The 21,687-nt window shown below is 40.4% G+C and overlaps 2 protein-coding genes across 2 annotated transcripts in view; one reads left to right on the top strand and one right to left on the bottom strand.

Annotated features, from left to right (window-relative positions):
* The window catches only part of si:dkeyp-69b9.6 (uncharacterized), a 752,000-nt gene that overhangs the window by 397,786 nt on the left and 332,527 nt on the right, over positions 1 to 21,687 (bottom strand). The gene's annotated exons all lie outside the window — the stretch shown is intronic.
* LOC114666748 (myeloid-associated differentiation marker homolog) lies at positions 5,309 to 19,562 on the top strand. Its single transcript, XM_028821730.2, has 2 exons — positions 5,309 to 5,502; positions 17,947 to 19,562. Exon 2 carries the CDS (start codon positions 18,210 to 18,212, stop codon positions 19,080 to 19,082), a length of 873 nt encoding a protein of 290 aa, XP_028677563.2. The 5' UTR covers positions 5,309 to 5,502; positions 17,947 to 18,209; the 3' UTR covers positions 19,083 to 19,562.

The following is a 21,687-nucleotide window of genomic DNA, read 5'->3' as shown; positions in this document are numbered from 1 at the left end:
CATGTTCTTCTTAAGTTTGCATACTTTTTTGCCACAAAGTGCCTTTTAAATATATTTAATTCATTTTATCAGACGAAAGTTGATTTTCCGTAGACGTGATGTTAAACTCATCAATTAGGCTGTTGCAATCATTGTATTAAGCAAATGGACGGAAATGGAAGGTGAAGTTGAACCAATAATAAAGTTTTTTTTTTTACTTCAGTATCTATAACCTGCTTTATTACTGACATATGTGCTGTTAATGTTGTGTGTTTTAGGGTAAGAAGGAAATGGGGAGACTTTTGAGTTTTGACACCCTGAGGCCCGTGGAGGTCTTAATCCTGCCTTGGTTACGTTATACCGTATTACACTGACAAAACTCTATTCAAAAGCCTGGTTTATGTCTTTACAGTGTTGTGTATAATTAACTGTGATGGGCATTCGAAATATTTATATAAAGTTATTTTTACAATAGTCTTTTTGTCAGTCAAAAGATTATTTGATTGACTTTGTTTTCTCTGAACTGGGGTGGAAGTGAAGGAGTACTAATAATAGGCTGCCATCTCTTTCAGGCATTTTTCCCTACCATATAACTGCTGTCAGGACTGCCATTACCGTGATAAGGTCAAAACTGAGCTGCCTCAATGACTGTCTATTTGAGGTCAAATCTTGGTTTTCTTCTAATTTCCTCCAACTCAATAGCCTTAAGACAGAGGTTCTCCTCATTGGCTCCAAGTCTGCTGTATCAAAATCTAATCATTTTTCGCATAATATTGATGGTACATCAGTCTATCCCTCCCCTCAGGTTAAGAGTTTGGGGGTTATCTTTGATAGCACTCTGTCTTTTGAATCCCACATCATTAATGTTACATGGTCATCTTTTTTTCATCTCCGTAGCATTGCATGCCTGTGACCCTCCCTCACACTAAATAGCACTGCCATCCTTACTCATGCATTGGTCATGTCACACATTAATTATTGTAATTCTGTTCTCTTTGGTCTCCCACATAAGCTTCTTCATAAACCTCAGCTTGTGCAGAATTCAGCTGCCCGTATTATAACCCAGACCTCTTCCGTGCAACACATTACCCCGTCTCTTAAACAGCTTCATTGGCTTCCTGTAAAATTTCACATTGATTTTAAAATTCTTCTACTTACCTTCAAAGCACTTCATAACCGTGCTCCATTCTACTTCTCTGACCTCATACATGTTTATGCACCTAACTGCACTCTTAGATCCTTCTGGTCTTGTCATCACCCCCCACTGCACACCTGATCACCATGGCTTCCAGGGCATTTAGTTGTAGTGCTCCTTGTCTCTGGCACTCACTACGACAAAACATTTGGGACACAGATTCCCTTCTTATTTTCAAATCTCATCCTAAGGCTTATCTGTTTAGATTAGCTTACAATACATGTCCTTAGGCTGTATTCTTATTGCTGTATTTTCAGTTCCGTAGATACAGATATATGTATATGTGTACATCCATGTTTTTGTTGGTTTTATGATTTTATTATCTGTACGGTGTCCTTGGGTGCTTAGAAAGGCACCTTGAAATAAGATGTATTATCATTATTACAATAGTGAGAAGTCAAGAAAAATGACCCTTTTTGTTGGCTAACTAAAAAGATTACAATATGCAAGCTTTCGAGGCAAGTCAGGCCCCTTCTTCAGGCAAGATGTAATACAGAAACTGGAGTTCCCTGTGTTTATATAACCCTAGGACAAATAACAACGTTGGAAAACCTTTAAGTGAGACATCTTAAAATGTAAAAAATTAATAGATCTCTTCAGGCTAAGATTCATTTAGCAAGATAGGAGAACAATGTATAGTCAAGATCCATTCTCCTCTCTTGCTATCTTATCCAAAGATCACAACACCCTAATACCAGGGGCATAGCTCGAGTTCTTGCTGCTCAGGACGGGGCGGTGCTTCAATTTACTGCCCTCCAACATACAGTGCATCCAGAAAGTATTCACAGCGCATCACTTTTTCCACCTTTTGTTATGTTACAGCCTTATTCCAAAATGGATTAAATTCATTTTTTTCCTCAGAATTCTACACACAACACCCCATAATGACAACGTGAAAAAAGTTTACTTGACATTTTTGCAAATTTATTAAAAATAAAAAACCTGAGAAATCCCATGTCCATAAGTATTCACAGCCTTTGCTCAATACTTTGTCGATGCACCTTTGGCAGCAATTCCAGCCTCAAGTCTTTTTGAATATGATGCCACAAGCTTGGCACACCTATCCTTGGCCAGTTTGGCCCATTCCTCTTTGCAGCACCTCTCAAGCTCCATCAGGTTGGATGGGAAGCGTCGGTGCACAGCCATTTTAAGATCTCTCCAGAGATGTTCAATCGGATTCAAGTCTGGGCTCTGGCTGGGCCACTCAAGGACATTCACAGAGTTGTCCTGAAGCCACTCCTTTGATATCTTGGCTGTGTGCTTAGGGTCGTTGTCCTGCTGAAAGATGAACCGTCGCCCCAGTCTGAGGTCAAGAGCGCTCTGGAGCAGGTTTTCATCCAGGATGTCTCTGTACATTGCTGCAGTCATCTTTCCCTTTATCCTGACTAGTCTCCCAGTCCCTGCCGCTGAAAAACATCCCCACAGCATGATGCTGCCACCACCATGCTTCACTGTAGGGATGGTATTGGCCTGGTGATGAGCGGTGCCAGGTTTCCTCCAAACGTGACGCCTGGCATTCACACCAAAGAGTTCAATCTTTGTCTCATCAGACCAGAGAATTTTCTTTCTCATGGTCTGAGAGTCCTTTAGGTGCCTTTTGGCAAACTCCAGGCGGGCTGCCATGTGCCTTTTACTAAGGAGTGGCTTCCGTCTGGCCACTGTACCATACAGGCCTGATTGGTGGATTGCTGCAGAGATGATTGTCCTTCTGGAAGGTTCTCCTCTCTCCACAGAGGACCTCTAGAGCTCTGACACAGTGACCATCGGGTTCTTGGTCACCTCCCTGACTAAGGCCCTTCTCCCCCGATCGCTCAGTTTAGATGGCCGGCCAGCTCTAGGAAGAATCCTGGTGGTTTTGAACTTCGTCCACTTATGGATGATGGAGGCCACTGTGCTCGATGGGACCTTCAAAGCAGCAGAAATTTTTCTGTAACCTTCCCCAGATTTGTGCCTCGAGACAATCCTGTCTTGGAGGTCTACAGACAATTCCTTTGACTTCATGCTTGGTTTGTGCTCTGACATGAACTGTCAACTGTGGGACCTTATATAGACAGGTGTGTGCCTTTCCAAATCATGTCCAGTCAACTGAATTTACCACAGGTGGACTCCAATGTTTAACATCTGTGGCAGAGCGAAGGGCGCTCAGCAGGCTCCTATCAATTATGGAGAATCCACTGCATCCACTTAATAGTATCATCTCCAGACAGAAGAGCAGCTTCAGCGACAGACTGCTGTCACTGTCCTGCTCCACTGACAGATTGAGGAGATCGTTCCTCCCCCGAACTATGCAACTCTTTAATTCCACCCGGGGGGGTAAACATTAACATTTAACATTATACATAGTTACTGTCTGTTTTTCACCTGCATTATTATCATTCTTTAATTTAATATTATTTATTGTATCAGTATGCTGCTGCTGAAGAATGCGAATTTCCCCTTGGGATTAATAAAGTATCTATCTATCTATCTATCTATCTATCTATCTATCTATCTATCTATCTATCTATCTATCTATCTATCTATCTATCTATCTATCTATCTATCTATCTATCTATGAAGCTGCAGAAACATCTCAAGGATGATCAGGGGAAACAGGATGCACCTGAGCTCAATTCTGAGCTTCATGGCAAAGGCTGTGAATACTTATGTACATGTGATTTCTCAATTTTTTTATTTTTAATAAATTTACAAAAACCTCAAGTAAACTTTTTTCACGTTGTCATTATGGGGTGTTGTGTGTAGAATTCTGAGGAAAAAAAATGAATTTAATCCATTTTGGAATAAGGCTGTAACATGACGAAATGTGGAAAAAGTGATGCGCTGTGAATACTTTCCGAATGCACTGTATCTAAATATGTTAACCTATTTAAACAGAAAATTAAAATGACATATAGAGAAAAATTAAGATACATTTTGCATAGATTTATGCATATATTGAGAAACAGGAATATTTTTTCACATAATTATTTATAAGCATCAACTAGATAAGAATATTATAGACACACTGATAAGCCGTGTTCTAATTATTAGTTTAATATAATTAGGCTGTGAAAACCAGAACCAGTGTGGTGTACAAGTGATAGTTGGGGATGTTTTCTACTCAGTGCAAGAACACATTCGGATTGATAACGAAACAAACTTGTAAATTAGTTGTTTATCTTCCTAGAAATTATTATCGATGTCATATTTATTTTTGTTATTGCCTCATAAATTTCAACTGCTGTGTCTGATGCCGTCTGACTGCCGATGAAGGTCAGTCTGAAAATTATTTTTGAAGCATTTGTGGATAAAAAATCAGAGAATTTTATTCTTTTCATTCATGAGTGATCATTTTCCGAACCCTGCTGCTTACACACTGAATTGTACTGAGCCTTTTGGCCAATAATGCCACCCCCAAAAATGTGCCGCCCGGGGCAGACCGCACCCTCACCCGCTAGCTATGCCACTGCCAAGTACTACAGACATATTATTACTATTAAAACTAATACAAAAATTGTGGGCTAAAGGGTGGTTTAAGAATGGAGTATGAAAAGAAAGAATCTCGTTATGGAAATAAATATCGACTTAATCAAAAAAATATACAGTTGCTGGCGATAGTGTACAGTTTGCCTTGGAGTAAGTATGCAACGTGACTAACAGTTTTCATAATGAAAAAGAACCACACACAAAAAAAGTTGGCAGCACGCTTTCTACGTCTGTAACAAGTTTGCTTTCCAATGTGTGGAAAGAGAGAAATAAATTGAGGCTGATTGCAGTTGGAACTTGCGTTATAAAATCTGCACCCACACGTGAGGAAATAAAGCGAACCCCTCAAAAGCCTCTTTCAGTTATCCGTTCTAATTTGGCACTAAACTATACAGACGACTATTTTTAACAGTTTTGCATGTGTACGCAAGCGTCCTTATACTTTAAGTCCAATAAACTGCTACATCTCCGCTTCCCTTGTTACATCGGCCAAGCTCTTCTAGTTACGTTCAAACGAAGAGGAAAAACCACGCGGTGTTAGCAACGTTCGTTCGCGCGCATTTCCACTAATGACAACTCGCCTCTGAAAGGGTGCGCAAGGGCGCGGTTGTCTATGCGCATGCGTAGGCGTGCGTGCGCTCCTGCGATGGGTGAGGTGAGGGGGTGACGAGGGTGGCTTCTTAATAAAGGCATGGGCGTAGACCTCAGCAGAAGCTTCTAAGCTGGAGGCTCCGTCGTTAAAGCTGTGGTTAAGCCTGGTCAGGAGAGGAAAAAGTGAGAATCGGAGAGCCGCGCCTTCAAGTGATTGTCAACCAGGAAACAGAAACATTGTTAAAACTCGACAAACTGCGAAAATAAGCAAGGTAAGTGTTTTTTTCCCTTTTCTTACGGGATACATTAATGTTCAGAATGCATATCTAAACAAGAGTACTGTCTCTGGAAATGGATAAACAGCTTTTCTTTCTTTCTTTCTTTTTCTTTCTTTCTTTCTTCCTTTATTTCTGATTTTTGACATTTCTCCGCATATCTTTCTGCTAGAAGTAATTGCAGCCCACCAAAAGTGGGGTGCAATTTTCCGCACCCTAACTTGCGAAGTTACGAAAGGTTAGAGAGCTCCCCGAAGCTCCAATTATTGACACTTCCATGTAAAAATGAGAAACGCAACAGGTCTTGCATGAGTAGAAGTCATGGATTGCGGCTTTTTGCGAGAGCCTTTTCTTGGGCGTGGCGTGGACGGACAATGCCCAATCCATCCATTCCACATGAAACCGTTAATTCAGGAGTTTATGGAGGTAGCATCGGACTCGAGGCAGGAATCTGCTGCGGGTACAATACCAACCCATCAATCGACATACTTCGCATATATAGAGTGCACAGTTGGTGTAAAAGCGTTCATATTTGGCGAGTGACCCAGGAGAAAAATGCACGCAGATTTGGGGATAACGCGCCGTGAAGGGGATCGCAGTGAACAGGGCAGAAGGTTTACATGCGCGAATTACACAAAGGAAAAAAACAAAAACATGGAGCAGATCATTTACTGAAAATGCTGCAGACTGTTTAAGTGATAGCATTTTAAACTGAATAGTGTGCTTACTAATTATTTGGCTGACCCCTTTAACCAAGGCGACTTACAACATCTTGAGATATAACTTTTATTTTTTCTTATTGGAGCACAAGCAGGTGAAGTGACTTGCTCATGGTCACACAGTATCAGTAGCAGGACTTGAATTTGCAGCCTCAGAGTTTGAAGTTGAAAGCTTTAACTACTACACCACACACATGGCAATGGTACTAGTGCAGAAATGGTAAAAAAAAAAAAAAAGTTTGCCTTGTATTTAACACAAGTCTGTCTCATAACCAACTCCTCCATGCATTCAACACCTTCATCATAATAGTATATAATTCTGATAAAATAAAGTATTTCCCCAACTGGCTTGCTGCCCGAGTTAATAACTGATTTAGATACATTATTCCAAAATTATCTGCCTGACAGTACTTCTTGTATCCCACTACTAAAACCTTTACCAAATTATTTAATGTGTAGTGCACAGGAGAAGGGATAAGGTTGGTTTACAGGTTTAAGTATTTTCAAACTTTTCTGCCCAGAGTGATGCAAATTATGAGTAATAATGAATAGCTGCATAGAATACAATCAGTTTTAGCACTAGCCAAACACAGTGCACAAACAACATATCAGGGTTTCCCCCATGCACATTCCATAATAGTCACTCATTGGATCTGTGACAACCACACATTTGTGGTACTGGAAATGTTGAAGATCTAACATTCCTTAATTATTCTTGAATTGCTTACAAATACTTTTTACTTCAGCTTCAAGTCCAATTTCTGTAAAGAATGTACATTTTGTGTAAAGTATAAAGAATGTTAAAAATTGGGAGTGGTTTCCCCAAGACTCTCTCATATACTCAGATATGGGGATGGATATTTGAGGAGTAAACCACAAGACATTGATTATATTTTTATATTCTGTACATTAAAGAACTACAGGGTCACGGGGGTCTGCTGGAGCCAATCCCAGCCAACACAGGGTGTAAGGCAGGAAACAAACCCCAGGCAGGGCGCCAGCCCACCGCAGGGCACACACACACACACACCAAGCACACAGTAGGGACAATTTAGGATCGCCAATGCACCTAACCTGCATGTCTTTGGACTGTGGGAGGAAACCCACACAGACACGGGGAGAACATGCAAACACCACGCAGTGAGGAAAAGGGAAGCGAACCCAGGCCTCCTTACTGCGAGGCAGCAGTGCTACCCACTGTGCCACCGTGCTGCCCACATTAAAGAACCATCAACAACAAATCAAATCAAGTTAGTAACATATTGAACAATTATTATAAAAGTAAAGTCGAATCAATCGGACTCTGCAGCTGCATGAATAAAAAAAAATACCACTTCCGGTTAGCGGAAATAGCTCAAAAGTTGACAGAAATCTGCGTTTTGTACCTAATACTTGTATGCAAAATTTGAATGACCTAAGTGAAAGCGTACTCAAGTTACCATGTTTACATTCTCACACACACACAGACATAATTAAAAAAATAGTATTTTTCGGACTTGGGGAGGTCTAAAATGCAGAGATTCATCAAAATTTCTAAATTTAATTTTTGGGCGATTTCCGATACGTTCCCTATACTATATATACGAGAAAGTAAAAAAGTGGTGACTTGTGTTTTTTATCAAACATGTTTGGGAAGTTAATGGTTAAGTCATCCCAAAGTTTCATTTGGACATTTTTAAAGTGGTATAGGACATTTCAGCTACTTATCCTCAGTTGAAGGGACAGCATAAAATGTACTCAGCCTCCATGTAGATTACATTTTTTTCTCTAGGTATTCTAGTTTGCTCCAACCATCCATTTTCTAAATCCACTTACCTAGAGAAGGGGAAAGCTGATGATTATCGCAGCAAGCACCAGGCACAAGGCAGAAACAGTCCCTGCATGATGGGGCACCAGTCCATTGCAGAGTGAACACACATATGCATCAGAGGCCAATTTAGCTTTGTCAGTCCTCCTACTCTGCATGGTCTTGAAATGTGATAGGAAGCCCATGCAGACACAGGGAGTACCTGAGACTTGAACCCCAGTCTACTTTTTTGCTGACAGTAGCACCACCGCCATGATGCCCTTTCAGTTTTCTCCTGCAAAACCTAAAGATGTACATGTTGAGCTGATTTGGCCCATTATCGGTGAAAGACAAATCTCTACCTCAGTGTTCACTAACATAGAATGGCAAACCATTTAATATTAGGGGGATACACAAAAATAACTGGAACTGAAAAAAAGAATCGTTTTAATAATTTTTACTTAACTGAAACTTTTGTCTCCTTCAAAGTACTCCATGTGAATGAATGCACTTGTCCCACCGGTTTTCCCACTGGTAGAAACATTCTTTTAATCGCTGAAAATGCATATTATCCAATGCCTGCTGCCATTTTTTTTATTTGACTTCCTCCATGATACAAAAAAGATTTCCTTTGAATTCATTTTTCATATGCTGGAACGAGAAAAAGTCACATGGACCAAGATCAGGCGATTAGGGAGGATGGCAACAACTCCAAGACACACAAGTCGATTTAGAAATCTCTTCAAATAGTCCGACGACAATCTTCGTAAATTGCATTGTGAACATTCTCAACATTTTCATCATTCCTAATTATGGAGGGTCAGCCAGATCTTGGCTGGTCTTTAAGTGACATTTCCCCTTGTTTGACATGCGAAAACCACTTGTAGACCTGTGTTTTTCCTTAAAGTGTCTTCTTTAAAAGCAGTTTCAAGCATCACTACAGTTTCAGCAGCTGTTTTCCCTAAGGGAAAACTAAATTTAACGCAGACTCGCTGTTCTTTATGATCACCCATCACAAAAATCGCACAACACATTTAATAAGCACCAACAAAAACTGACACTGAAGGCTGTATGAACAATACAGAGCAATGCCACTTGGCAGACTGCCACAGAATACTGTTTAAGTATGCTACACCTAGCGGTGAAATTTGCAACTGTCTAGATTTCTCGCCAGGTGCAGATCCCGGTTATTTTTGGGTACCCCCTCATATTTGTTTCTGTCATGTGCTTTATGCTGCAAAGATAGAGACAGGGTCCCTGCAGTCTTGGAATGGAAAAGTTGATTGGTAGACAACTTCATGTCTATTGTATTATCAAAATGGTTTTGAGAAGTTGTCACTCATGTACAAAACATAAATAAAACTTCTTATGGCTTTGAAAATTAATATTAACCCACATTAAATAACAAGACACGTGAAAATTTTTCTAAACCACCGCCGGAAGATTACTAAGAAAGAATTGAATGTGCTTTATATATGTGCAACCTCACAGGAAAGATCTGTTCTTCACCACAGACCAGTCACAAAATTGTTGTTTCCTGAACTTCACTATACCAGCACATTCGTTTGCAATGCTACATGCCTCTTCCTCCAGCATAAGAGGTATTCAACATTTTCTTTTACATAGTAGATTATTTGACCAAGGCTACACAACACTCACAGTATGACACCTTGTAACTTTATTCTAACACCAGTCTAACAAACACATTGACAGTCTTACCTCCCAGTAGGTCCAAACAGAAAAGACTAACTGTTGATGCCAGTTTGGTCTCAAACTCTTACTCTTTGAGGTTAAAAAGTATATCATGCTCTCAACTTTGTAAAGATAAGGAGTCATGATGGTGTTTTTCTTGCAGGAGATTAATCAATCCGTTTTGACTCTTTAGAGTTGAAGTTGCTCTCCCAAGATTTTATTTAAAAGCAGTTATTGTTACCAAATAGACAAAGGCCAAAAAAGTGAATCCTAGCATGGTTGTCTTTCAGACTCTGCCTCTTCATTATAGATGAACTACAGATGCTGCTGAGACGACTCACCTTGGCCATCTGTTATGTCATTTGTCATTCCCCGTTTTGCTTGCTTACATGGGAAGAGGCCATGTCTGTCTTAATCTGCATAACTTAGAAGTTTTCCACACATTATAATTTCTAATGAAAATCACATGATTATGAGCAGCCCTGCTCCTTTAAACAGTACTAAATTTGATATTGGCCAGATGTGAGGTAAGGAAACTTCTGTTGTCCCAGTGCTCTGGCACTGTGTGGAATGAAAGGAAGCTATTGACATAAATAACATTAAATAGTACAGTGGTCTATTATCTTTAAACATCAACTCAAGTTGCTGTCAAAGTATTTTATTTTTTATGTTCTTTTCAAATTTATATATGCCCCTAATGTGATTTCCAAGGCCATTCCAAAGTAATTTTTATAAAGCTTGAATATTTATGCAGTTTGAGTACTCATATGGACTTGATACTAGTTTGGCCCTGAGCCAGGTGGTGTTGTTATATGAAACTGAATCTTTCTTTGTGATTATCTTGAAGGAACAGTGGTTATAACTGCTGCTTCATAAATCCATCATCAAAGTTTCAACTCCAGCACCCTCTGTCTACATGGGTTTTTCCCCTCGGGACAACCACATCCTCAGAAAATATCTATTTAAGTTAGTTGCCAATTTTAAATTTACCACGTGTGTGCGAATACGCCCTTTGATACACTGGTTCTCTGTCTAGGGCTGGTTCCCATTTTCCTTTTGTTACCCAGAACTCGAATAGGCAATTTGAGAATGTTATGTTACTCTTTTACTTTTCTTCAGATTTCAGATCAAAATTGCCTGCCTGAGATCAGTTCACATTCACTGGTCTTAATGGGAGGGTGCTGCTTCCATGTAATTTGGTGCCAGAATTATACATTCATAAATACAGAGAAAATGTATAGGTTAAATTAAGAGGAGAAAGAGAAGTCACTAGAATGTTCAATCAAATGTTTAGTTCAAGTAGTGGGTGAACTTTGGATAGTTAGTTTAAAAGTATATACTGTAGTTTCATAACTCCTTCTGATTTCATACCCAAAAACAGGTGGGGCTGGAAGAGGTTCAGCTGACCAGCTGCTGACCAGACATTCAGACCAAATTTAGGAGAGAAGTAGTATGGGGATAAAGGGGGGTGGGGAAGGAACTGTTGTTTATATTTCATGGCAAAGATCATTAATCACTGTATGAAGATCTTTGAATAACCATTTATGGGCAAAAGAATAAAGCATATGCACAGTGAAATCATTCTGGCAGTTGGAATGGTGGAGAAGTGAATCACAAAATGAAGGCCCAGAGAGGCTGATCCAGTGGTGTGCTGTATGTGTCTGAATGTGTTGAAGTGGGCAGTAAGCATAGCATTAGAAAGGCACATTTGAAGTTCTGGGTCAGAAAATGAACTTTTACTTCTGCTACAGAATAATCGTGGAACTATTGTGTAAAGCAAATATTTTCAGGTTGTCATGGGAACTTGTGCTATCCTGTGGTCACCTTTTCTGTAACTTTTGCTGTATAAAAAGCTGACATGAGGAAGCTGCAGTGTGACACAATTGTTTTGTGGTTACAAGGCAGCTGGATGAAGTTCAGTGTAATGGTAAAAATACTATATTCTGTGGTTCCTGACCTGATTGACCGAACAGTGGTTCAACCGCATATGTATGCTGTTCATATAAGAGTCAGGGAGCCATTGTATGAAATATCTGTGCTAGTGTGATGAGGCTTACAAACTGTATTTATCTGTAGCAGGTCACTAAATTGTCATTCTTGTGCCTGCAACAACACTGATGGATTCAAGGTTGGCCAGCATCTGGAACCTATCAGGAAATGGGATCTGGCTGAATGTCAATGGAGGGGCGTATCCACAGAAAAAAGCAGGGGGGTGTAGAAGAAACTGTGTAAACAGTGTGTGAACTGTGGGAGGGAGCCGAGGAAAGTGGTTGTATGTGAAAGAAACACACTTTTGGAGCGAGGCATAACTACAGTGATACAAGACAGGGTGGAGAGTGAGAGGGGGGACTGAGAAAGAAGTTAAAGGCATGAAGGGTGTAACGAAACTGGAATTGTATGCAATATCCAGTGCCATTCGGAATCTATTCCATACAATTCAGTTGATTAAAATTCATCAGTGTTCATTATACCATAAATTGTCATGGAGAAAATCAGAGGGACAACGCTACTCTTGATCAGTGTGGTAACTCTGTATACTATCTTTATTTAAGGCGGTATTGGTAAAGTGGAGAGGACCTACCCCTATAAGACAACCTACAAGAAAACTTCACATTTTCATGTACATAATGAACCAAAAGAGCATCACAGTTGCACACTTGTGGAGTAAAATCTCATATTCTATCAAAACACATTTAACGGGAAAACATTGGTTGTACAGTAATCCCTCACTTATCGCGGGAGATAACTGAATTTCCGCGAAGTAGGGACACCATATTTATTTCATTATTTAACGTGTATTTGGACGTTTTTAAACCCTCCCTGTATTGTTTACAACCCACCCTTTACTCTATTAATAACAGGGACAACTGCTAAGCAATATGAAATCGGTAGATAAGTTTACACTTACTGTATAGCGAAGTACACGTAGCTATATATGACGTGATGATGGTGATGAATATGCTGCGCAGTAAAAATGATGACGATGAAGGTGATAATCCCCTGAATGCAGTAGCAAGAGCACGTTAATGCTGAACGAGTGAGATGAGACTTCCTGGTTAATGCAGCACTCCGTCGCTGAGCCAATCAGCAGCACACAGGAACTTAACTGCGTGCTCTGATTGGGTAGCTTCTCAGCCATCCGCCAATAGCATCTCTCGTATGAAATCAACTGGGCAAACCAACTGAGGAAGCAAATACCAGAATTAAAAAGACCCATTGTCCGCAGGAACCCGCGAAGCAGCGAAAAATCCGCGTTATATATTTAGATATGCTTACATATAAAATCTGCAAAGTCATGAATCCGCGAAAAGTGAACCGCGAAGTAGCGAGGGATTACTGTAACTACTCACTGATGAAGAAACAAAATTCTTTACTTTTATATAAGGGATTTCTGTAGTGAACACTGTATCCTGTGACACTTAACAAGTACAGAGCTGCAGTAAAATTGATTTAAATGCACAAATTTTCTAAATCCAAATTCTGACTTGCTGCTGTTTTATGCTAGAACAATTGAGCACCTATTATAGCAAGCAAAAGTTGAAATCCTTTCATATTAAATGATTTGTGAATTTCCCATTGGGATTAATAAAGTATCTATCTATCTAAAGACAATTACAAATAAGTGCCATATTTCTGTTTTTCCTTGTGTGAAAATGCATCGACAGACAGATGCTGACTCCTGAAAGCACACACTTTTAATCTCTTCTTTAAGGCTTTACAGCACCACACAAATCTGTCAAATCACTACAACTGCTCACAGTCCTTTTCTTTCTCTTTCTCTCTCTCTCTCTCTTCTTTTCCTCTGTTCTTCTGCCGCCTCCACTCCTCTCCTCGCAAGCTCTGTCCTCCAGCTCCCGACTCCGGCTACCAGAATGGAGTGTGGCGGCCCCTTTCAGCGCTCCAGGTGCTTACTGATGATTTTCCGGCAGCACTTCATAGTATGGCGGAAGTGCTGCCATCCAGGGCCTCACAGTAGTCCAGGTGCCCCCTGGTGGTGGAAACGGGCCCCAGCAGGGTAGAGCTTCCCGTGGCCCTGATGCAAACCAGGGCACCTACCCTCTCGTATCCTGGGGGAGGGACTGTTTCTCTCCCAGTCCTTCCATCCTGCAGGCGTCCTGGCTGTGCAAGAACCCCAGCCGTCCGCCTCACTTGTTATTGTAACAACTTTAATATCACCATTTTAAATAGTCATTTCAGTGTCAACAATGCTCACTTATCTATCTCCAACATGCAGTTTCACATGCAGCCTGTGTCTTAGCTCTGATTTGACACACACTGAAATAAAACAACAAGGTGTAATTAAAAATGATTAAGGTTGCCTGTCTCACATTTTTACTGGAATTGTTAATTGGAAAAAAGAGAAACATAGTTTAGTGTAGTCATGTACGTTATCAGTTCAAAACTTGTTCCTGGTATTCCATGCTGCTATATTAATTCAGATTTTGTAAACTGTATCTATTGTCAACTGCCTGCATTTTTCTTTCAGTATTTTTTTAAACTGGTACATTTCATTTACCCACAGAACTAACTGTTACTTAAGCTTGTGCTTTAATTTAAAATTGTGTTCTATATGATTTAATAATGTGGTAGTTTCCTAATAAACATTCACTCATTTTACACATTGTTTGCCTGCATCTTTTATGAAACAGTTCATGAGCCATAAGAACTTCATGCTTTACAGACGCACTGCATGCAAAAAAGTTAAGAATGTTGCTAACATTTATACAATATAAAAATGCACATACAGTACAAATGTACAGTATCTGTAGCACCTAGAATTTGTAACCTCCACTTCTAATGTAGCAACTGATCTCGGGGAGCTGTCTGACCCGGCAGAAATCGTCTTAACAGTTTCTTTGCCTTGGTAATGCTCCTTTGTAGGTGGCTGTCCGTGCACCGTATGGCAAAGTTATCGTCAGTGCTCATGCTGATGACAAGCCAGTACAATAAGCTTTGTTTCTCTTCATGCCAATTTCTATCACCTAGTTTAACTTATTGTGTTTGCTTTGTTTACTGCAATTCTCCTTTTATGCAAAATGAAGTACATTTACTGAACCACAAGCAAAATGCAGTCTGTCTTTCAGTAAGCACCAGCAGTATAATGAAGCACAGCATATGAACAAATATCAAACGAGTTGGTAGAAACGGGCATCCTGCAAAGAGTAAAAGAGTACATATATATGTAAAAGAGCAACAAAAAAAAAGAATCAATTAGCAGTGCAGGTCCTTCAGATCTTGAGCAAATGTACAAGTATACAGTAATATCTGTCACTTTTGTTTAATGTACAGTAGTGCACGTACAAATAATGGTTCATTTAGATTTCTTCCTTGCAATAAAAAGACACCTGGAAAAACGTTGGTGAATTCATTACAGTTCCTACTGCTAGGAAGTGGCATTACTTTAAAAAACAAGAGTAGCAGGCCTCATTGGTGCATTGAGTTAACATCTTAACTTCATGGTCAGTAATACAAGGTGAGTCAAAATTATGTTAACACTAATGTTACTGCTATGTATATAATTCTAGACAATTTATGTGCCACATGTGTTGAAATTGATGCCAAACAATTTGAGACATTCCTGTAAATCATCTGGCACATATGAAGTTTGTTTTGAGAATAAATTGTTTCTGCCATTCAAATGTTGACATAATTTTCACTTGCCCTGTATATGAGATCAGCAGCCTGGTTGCTTCTTGAAGTTTCCATGTTGTTTTAAGGGGTACTGTGTACATTACTCCAATTAAGGGACTACATTGCATTGTGTACGATGAGCAAAATTTTCCTCTTTATTTATTTATTTATTAAAGATATAATCCTGCATCTGATTTGCCTGTTTTTCAATTAATGTGGCTCAGTTCCAAGAGGAAGAAAATACCATATTTACTCGTGTACCATGTGCCCTTGTTTAAGACGCGAACCCTAATTTTTACAAAGAAAATCGCAAAAAAATTGTTTCCCCCGTGTACGACGCGCGTTGTGGTTGTACAGTATAGGAAGCGTTTAGGGCACATTTTCCGCGGAATGCCCTTCTGTTTTTGTTGCATGATGAAAGTTTTTCTTTCTTCCATCGAGAGAGAGAGACCAAGCAGAAGAAGTAGATAGATAGATAGATACTTTATTAATCCCAATGGGAAATTCACAAAGCAAGTAAACATTACAGAAAAAAATTTCCTCGTGCATGACGCGCACCTGATTTTCTAATGCTAATTTTCTGGAAAAAATGTGCGCGTGGTACACGCGTAAATACGGTATTCATTCAAAATAAACCTCTAAATCTTTTTAGGACTCTTGAGTTTGTGATATTGCATTTATTTTTAAGGTTCTTGTTTCCTGAATGTTGCAGTCATTATACAGGGCTATGTTGGTAGAGCCCAGAGACGTGTTCTCTGACAATATTTTCAGTTTACTAGTCAATCCACTTTGCCATCCTCCTCTATAGGCACAGACTTTGTGTGGTGATACAAATTATGAAATTGTTAAGTGTGTGAAAAGAAGGCTCCTGCACTTTGTTTGCTGTTGGGTTTGCTCTTCATGATAGGCTTTTAAATAACTCAACACAATTGGGGTGCCCTGGAATACTCCTTCTCTGAATTCAGAGGATGATTTATACTTGTAGTGAGGATAACCCCTGCATGTTCTCATAAGAGATGTACAGTACATAGCACATCCAGTGCCAGAGAAATTGGGGAGAGGCTCTGGGCTGTCCTGGAAATGCCAAAGTGTTTTCAGTGAAAAACTACATGAAGGTTGATGGAGAAAAGGTGACAAGATACGTCAGTGCAGCCTTCATAAGGATGTTGGGTTGGAAATTGTTACCTGCATATAGTGCTTTGTATTTATTGTATACATTTGAATTGCAGGTTTCAAGTGCTTGACAAGATTTACTCAACCGTTTTGTAGTAGGAGCAAGAATCAAGCTAGATTAGAAAGATTCTTTTTTAACTGTAGAACTAAGTTACCATTCCATTTCAGCCCAAGTTTTGAGTGTCTTCTGGGTACAGTGGTGCAAAAAAGTGTCATCCTTCCCAGTCAGGTATCATTTTATAGTTTATCTATGATCTTATTTTTGTCCTTTTTTGATCACATGGATTATCATGACCGAAGCATATCTCTCAAATGATTAAAGAAATGCTGAGAAAGTTGACATTTTTCCCTTCTCTTGCATTGTAGCTTTAATGTATTCCTGGACTGATTTTTCTTTTCCCTGTGTTGATATTGTTCTCTTCTCCATGTTACAAAATCATGTGTGTTGGGCTGATTTACTACTCTGCATTGGCCCAGCTGAGAAAATGTGAGTGGATGTGCACTGTTGATGGATTGAATCTCCAGGCAGGGTTGATTATTGCTTTGTATTTTACAGCACCCCAAGATACTCAGACCAGTTTAGAAAAATGAATAGATACACAGTGCATGTTGATCTGTTACACACATCAAATACCTACTGATGCTTTATTCACCCTTTGGTGACTGGCAGTTGCACTTCACTATTTATTACCAGGGTCATAATGTAAAATGAAAGCATCCAGGAACTGTATTAAGCCAATATGTTCTTAAACAAAAGGATCCAGCTCGATAGTGAAAAAAGAGACTCCAGGCGTGTAGAAAGGAGAACACGTGAAGAAAAAAATAAATTTTTAGAACAGCTTGTGACTCTGGAGGTAATGAATGAAAGAAGCACCTACAAGTGCACAAAGAGATTAGAAGGGGAAAATAAGAGAGTCCCAAGAGAAGTGCACTATGATCACAAAGAAACTTGGGCATCAGGAGATCACAGGGGTAGACAGAAGCAGACGTGCGAGGAGAAGCAAAGATGTGTGACATGTTCCAAGTTGTTCAATGAAAGGCCTATAGAGTGCATCTGGAGATGGGAGGGGGTGTAGTGGAAAGCTAATTGCTGGAATCAGTGAGTCATATTTGGCTGTCTCCTTTCCAAGTCTCGACTGGACTCGGATCTTTTTGGCAGTTTGGTTTAGCAGACTAGGGATCCTACTGTCTCGTAATGTGAAATATTTGTAGCAGAGTGGAAAATGATACACTTGGGAGCCTGATTGGTTTACAGATTTGACAAGTCAGCATGGACTTCTCATTTTACACAATTCACATATTGACTGCCTTTGTGTCTTTTTCTTCTCCCCCCCCCCCCCCCCCCCCCCCAAATACTCTCTGTGTTAGGTGCTGCCAGATGCCATTTAAGAGTTCTTAACTGCACCTTCATCTCAGTTTATTTTTTTTTCTCTTCCTCAGCGTCTTCTTGGATTAGAAGAAACCCCACTCTGATGGTGAGAGACCTGTTTCATCATTTAGTCTCTTCAGACTGATCTCAAACAGCATCCGGAGGTCACATTACTGCTGCTGACTGCAAGAAGATCAAATAGCAGGTTTTGTCAAAACACGGAAAGTGCAGAAAGACTCACTAACATCAGATCACCTTCATCATAGAAGAGAGAGAGAGTAAAAGCAAGTGTCCCTCCAGTTAGGTATACCCTACACTCTCAACATTAACCAAGATGCCTGTGGTGAACACTTCCCCACTTATGATTGTGCGGCTGGTTGCCTTGGTGCTGACCTGTGTGGCATTTAGCCTGGTTGTGCACAAGGGGGGCTATTCAGGCGGCACTGGGAGCTGGTGTATGTTCTGTTGGTGTTTTAGTTTTTCTGGAACCCTCCTAATTCTTCTCTTGGAGCTCTTTGGCCTTCAAACACGGGCCCCTGTTTCATGGCGAAACTTCCCCATCACCTTTGCAATGTTTGCAACACTCTTCTGCCTGTCTGCTTCGATTATTTACCCTTTGTACTATCTAAACGGTAACCAGTACGTGAATGATGAGGTGCGTGACTACCGAATTGCCGCCGAAGTTTTTTCTTGTCTGGCAGTGATCGCCTATGTGTGTGAGGTATCAATGAGCCGTGCAAGGCCCGGAGAGGTAACTGGCTATATGGCTACCGCCCCAGGGCTGCTGAAAGTCTGTGAGACCTTCATAGCTTGTGTCATATTTGTGTTCATCAGTAACCCTGTTTCTTATGACAGACATGAAGGTCTGAAATGGTGCCTGGCAGTTTACTGCATCTGCTTCATCCTGTCTGCTGTAGTGATTGTTCTCTGTGTGGGAGAGTGCACCAACTTCCTGCCCATCCCCTTCAATCGTTTTCTGAGTGGATATGCCTTGCTGGCTGTACTGATGTATGCCACAGCTACTGTTATCTGGCCCATCTACAACTTTGACAAGAAGTATGCTCCCTACGACTCGCCTTGTGGACAACCAAAAGGACTTTGTCCTAGAGACAAGTTAGTAGCCATTGCTGTCCTCACTGCACTCAATTTCTTGCTGTACTTAGCCGATCTTTTCTACTCTGCAAGACTTATCTTCATTAAAGTCTAAATATAAGAACTGTGATCATCCCTTCCTTGTTTGAAGTCTTCAGTCCTCACCTGCCTCCTAAGCAGCTAAGCTATCCTGTCCTGGCTGGAATCCTGACCGCAGATTCACGACCCTACTGTTTTCACAGTGCATTTTTTTACAGTATTTCCAGTAAATGAAACTGTTAGTATATCACAAATGGCCAATAGCAGCCATTTAAAGATTGCCAATTGACTTTCAGCCATCTTTCTGAGACTGCTTTTAATCTTTTTCCTCCGCTTCCTATGGATGTTGTCCAACTGTGCTCATTTACAGAGCTTCAGCAGATAAAAACGGTTTCCAAAAAAAAAAAAAAAAAAAGTGAAACACTTGAATATGGCCGAGCAATGCCTTCTACGCATCTTCATCATTCAGAACTGGTGAAAGAAGCTGTTCATTATTTTACTGTTGACTGTTATTATTTTTACTGAATTTAGAATTAAATGTGTTTTTATCTGCTCAGCCTGCCTCAGATGTATTCATTTATCATAATGCGATTCAGGTGGGTGGCACTGTTAAACACTGATTAGTGCGGCTGCCCTACTACACCAGGAGACGCGGATCAAATCCCGGCCACCGTCCGTGTGGAAGACGCATTTTCTGCCTGTGTGTGTATTTTTTTTTTTTGATTCACTCTGGCTTTTTTCCTGCATCCTAAAACAATTTATTCTTTGTCTTTTATTTTGGTAAATGCACAATTTTGGAGGTAGTCAAAGTACAGATATCATTGTCTTCATAGTTTTTGTTTATTGGAACCACACTTTACCCACCTTTTCCTGATTTCTTATCATTCTTGGTACAAGTGGAAAAGCAACATTAAATAATACCCTCGGTTTCCCATAAGAGCATAGGTGGCAAGCCCAAATCACCTGTATTGTAGCACACAACCATCCCTGATTGGCAGAGTGGGATCCTCTCGGGCAGAGTTCTTAACTATTTCACAGTCATGGGCACACTGCCCTTCTTCTTTTCATCCCTCCTTTATTCCTCAGTGGGGGCCACATATGGCCAGAAAGGTCAGTTCTCTTGAGATATCTTTGAACGTCTTGGGTTGGGATTTCTTCTGAGATATCCTGGGTTCATTGTGGAGTCTCTTTTCTGACAAACTTACAGCCCCTTCTTGCAAAGAAAGAGTAAAGCAGGCTGTGATACATTTGGATTTCTCGGCTCCCTTTATAGTGGCTTTGCCCCCAGGCGGTGCTTCCAGCTCACTTCAGCCAGGGAGGTCGAGTTAACTGTGATGGTATGAGCTTCGACTTTGTGGAGCTTTCAGGAAGATCCCGCTTTTACATGCTGTGCAGACTCGACCATTAGTAAGTCACACATATTTTGATATGATGGTTAAATGTTGCTGATGTTTTTCCTCACATTCATGGATGTGGTATTAATCATCCCTTGTCTCTCTCACCCTACTTTAGCACCTAACCACTAATGTGTGGTGAGAATACTGGCACAAAAATGGCTGCCGACGCTTCATCCAGGTACTTTCTCCATTTTAATAAGTGAGAAAAGCGCTATATAAATGTAAAGAATTATTATTATTATAGGAGCAAAGGATGTGCAAGGTACTTGCCAAGTGATATTGTGATTCTCTCCATGGAGGACTACTTGAATACACTTGATCAGGCATCATACCATAAACCAGCGCACAGTCCAGTAAATGAATAATTACAGTATGTGATCGTGCAGCGTCAAATTAAGGACCACTCATAGAATCACCCTTAATGCACCTGACTAGATCAGTTGGATGGGTTCCTGTTGTAAAATGTTTTTACCGTGATTATTAAAGATTGATCGTGGTCTGGACCAGACCAAAGCCTAGGCTGGACCTTTGCCCTAGTCCAGCTGTAGCCACACTGCTGGGCAGGGAATCTCAGTCCAGAAGATGGTGAGTGTAGCTGAGAGCTGGCTGTTTCAGACATTACTTGATAATTGTATTTTGCACAAAAAGCAAGAGCACAATTCAAAGAACTGTAAATAAGAATAAACGTCTGAAATGTGACATGTCAAGAAACCCGGTGTCGTCATTGTGCAGTGATAGCGCAGCAGCCTTATGCAAGGAGACTGCATTTTGTGTCACAGACGTGTGGAGTTTGCATGTTCTCCCCTTGTCCACTGGATTTTCTCCCTCAGTCCAAAGGCAGGCAGTTTTGGTGAACTGGCATTGCTAAGGCTCTGAGGCTAGGGATCTGCACTGGCAATTGGAAGGTTGCCGGTTCGAGTCCTGTAAATGCCAACAGGGACTCTGCTCTGTTGGACCCTTGAGCAAGGCCTTTAACCTGCAATTGCTGAGCGCTTTGAGTAGTGAGAAAAGTGCTATATAAATGCAAAGAATTATTATTATTATTATTATAAGTTGGCCCTGATGTGTGTCTTGTATGTTTTTTGCCTTGTGATGGACTGGTGCCCTGTCCAGGGGTTATGCCCGATAATTGCTGGAATTGGATGGTTAGACAGATGTCAAGAAACCAAACCACAAGCAAACGTCCTGCTTAAGAACCACTTTGGTTCAGAAATGGACCAGTGGCTCTCAAGTGCTAAAGAACAAAGATGTGAACCTTCGATAGTTCAGGTACAATTTAGAAAT

This window comes from Erpetoichthys calabaricus, chromosome 16 (assembly GCF_900747795.2).
Source record: "Erpetoichthys calabaricus chromosome 16, fErpCal1.3, whole genome shotgun sequence".
In the NCBI taxonomy this organism is placed as follows: Eukaryota; Metazoa; Chordata; class Cladistia; order Polypteriformes; family Polypteridae; genus Erpetoichthys; species Erpetoichthys calabaricus.
This window is presented reverse-complemented; position numbering and strand designations above follow the sequence as displayed.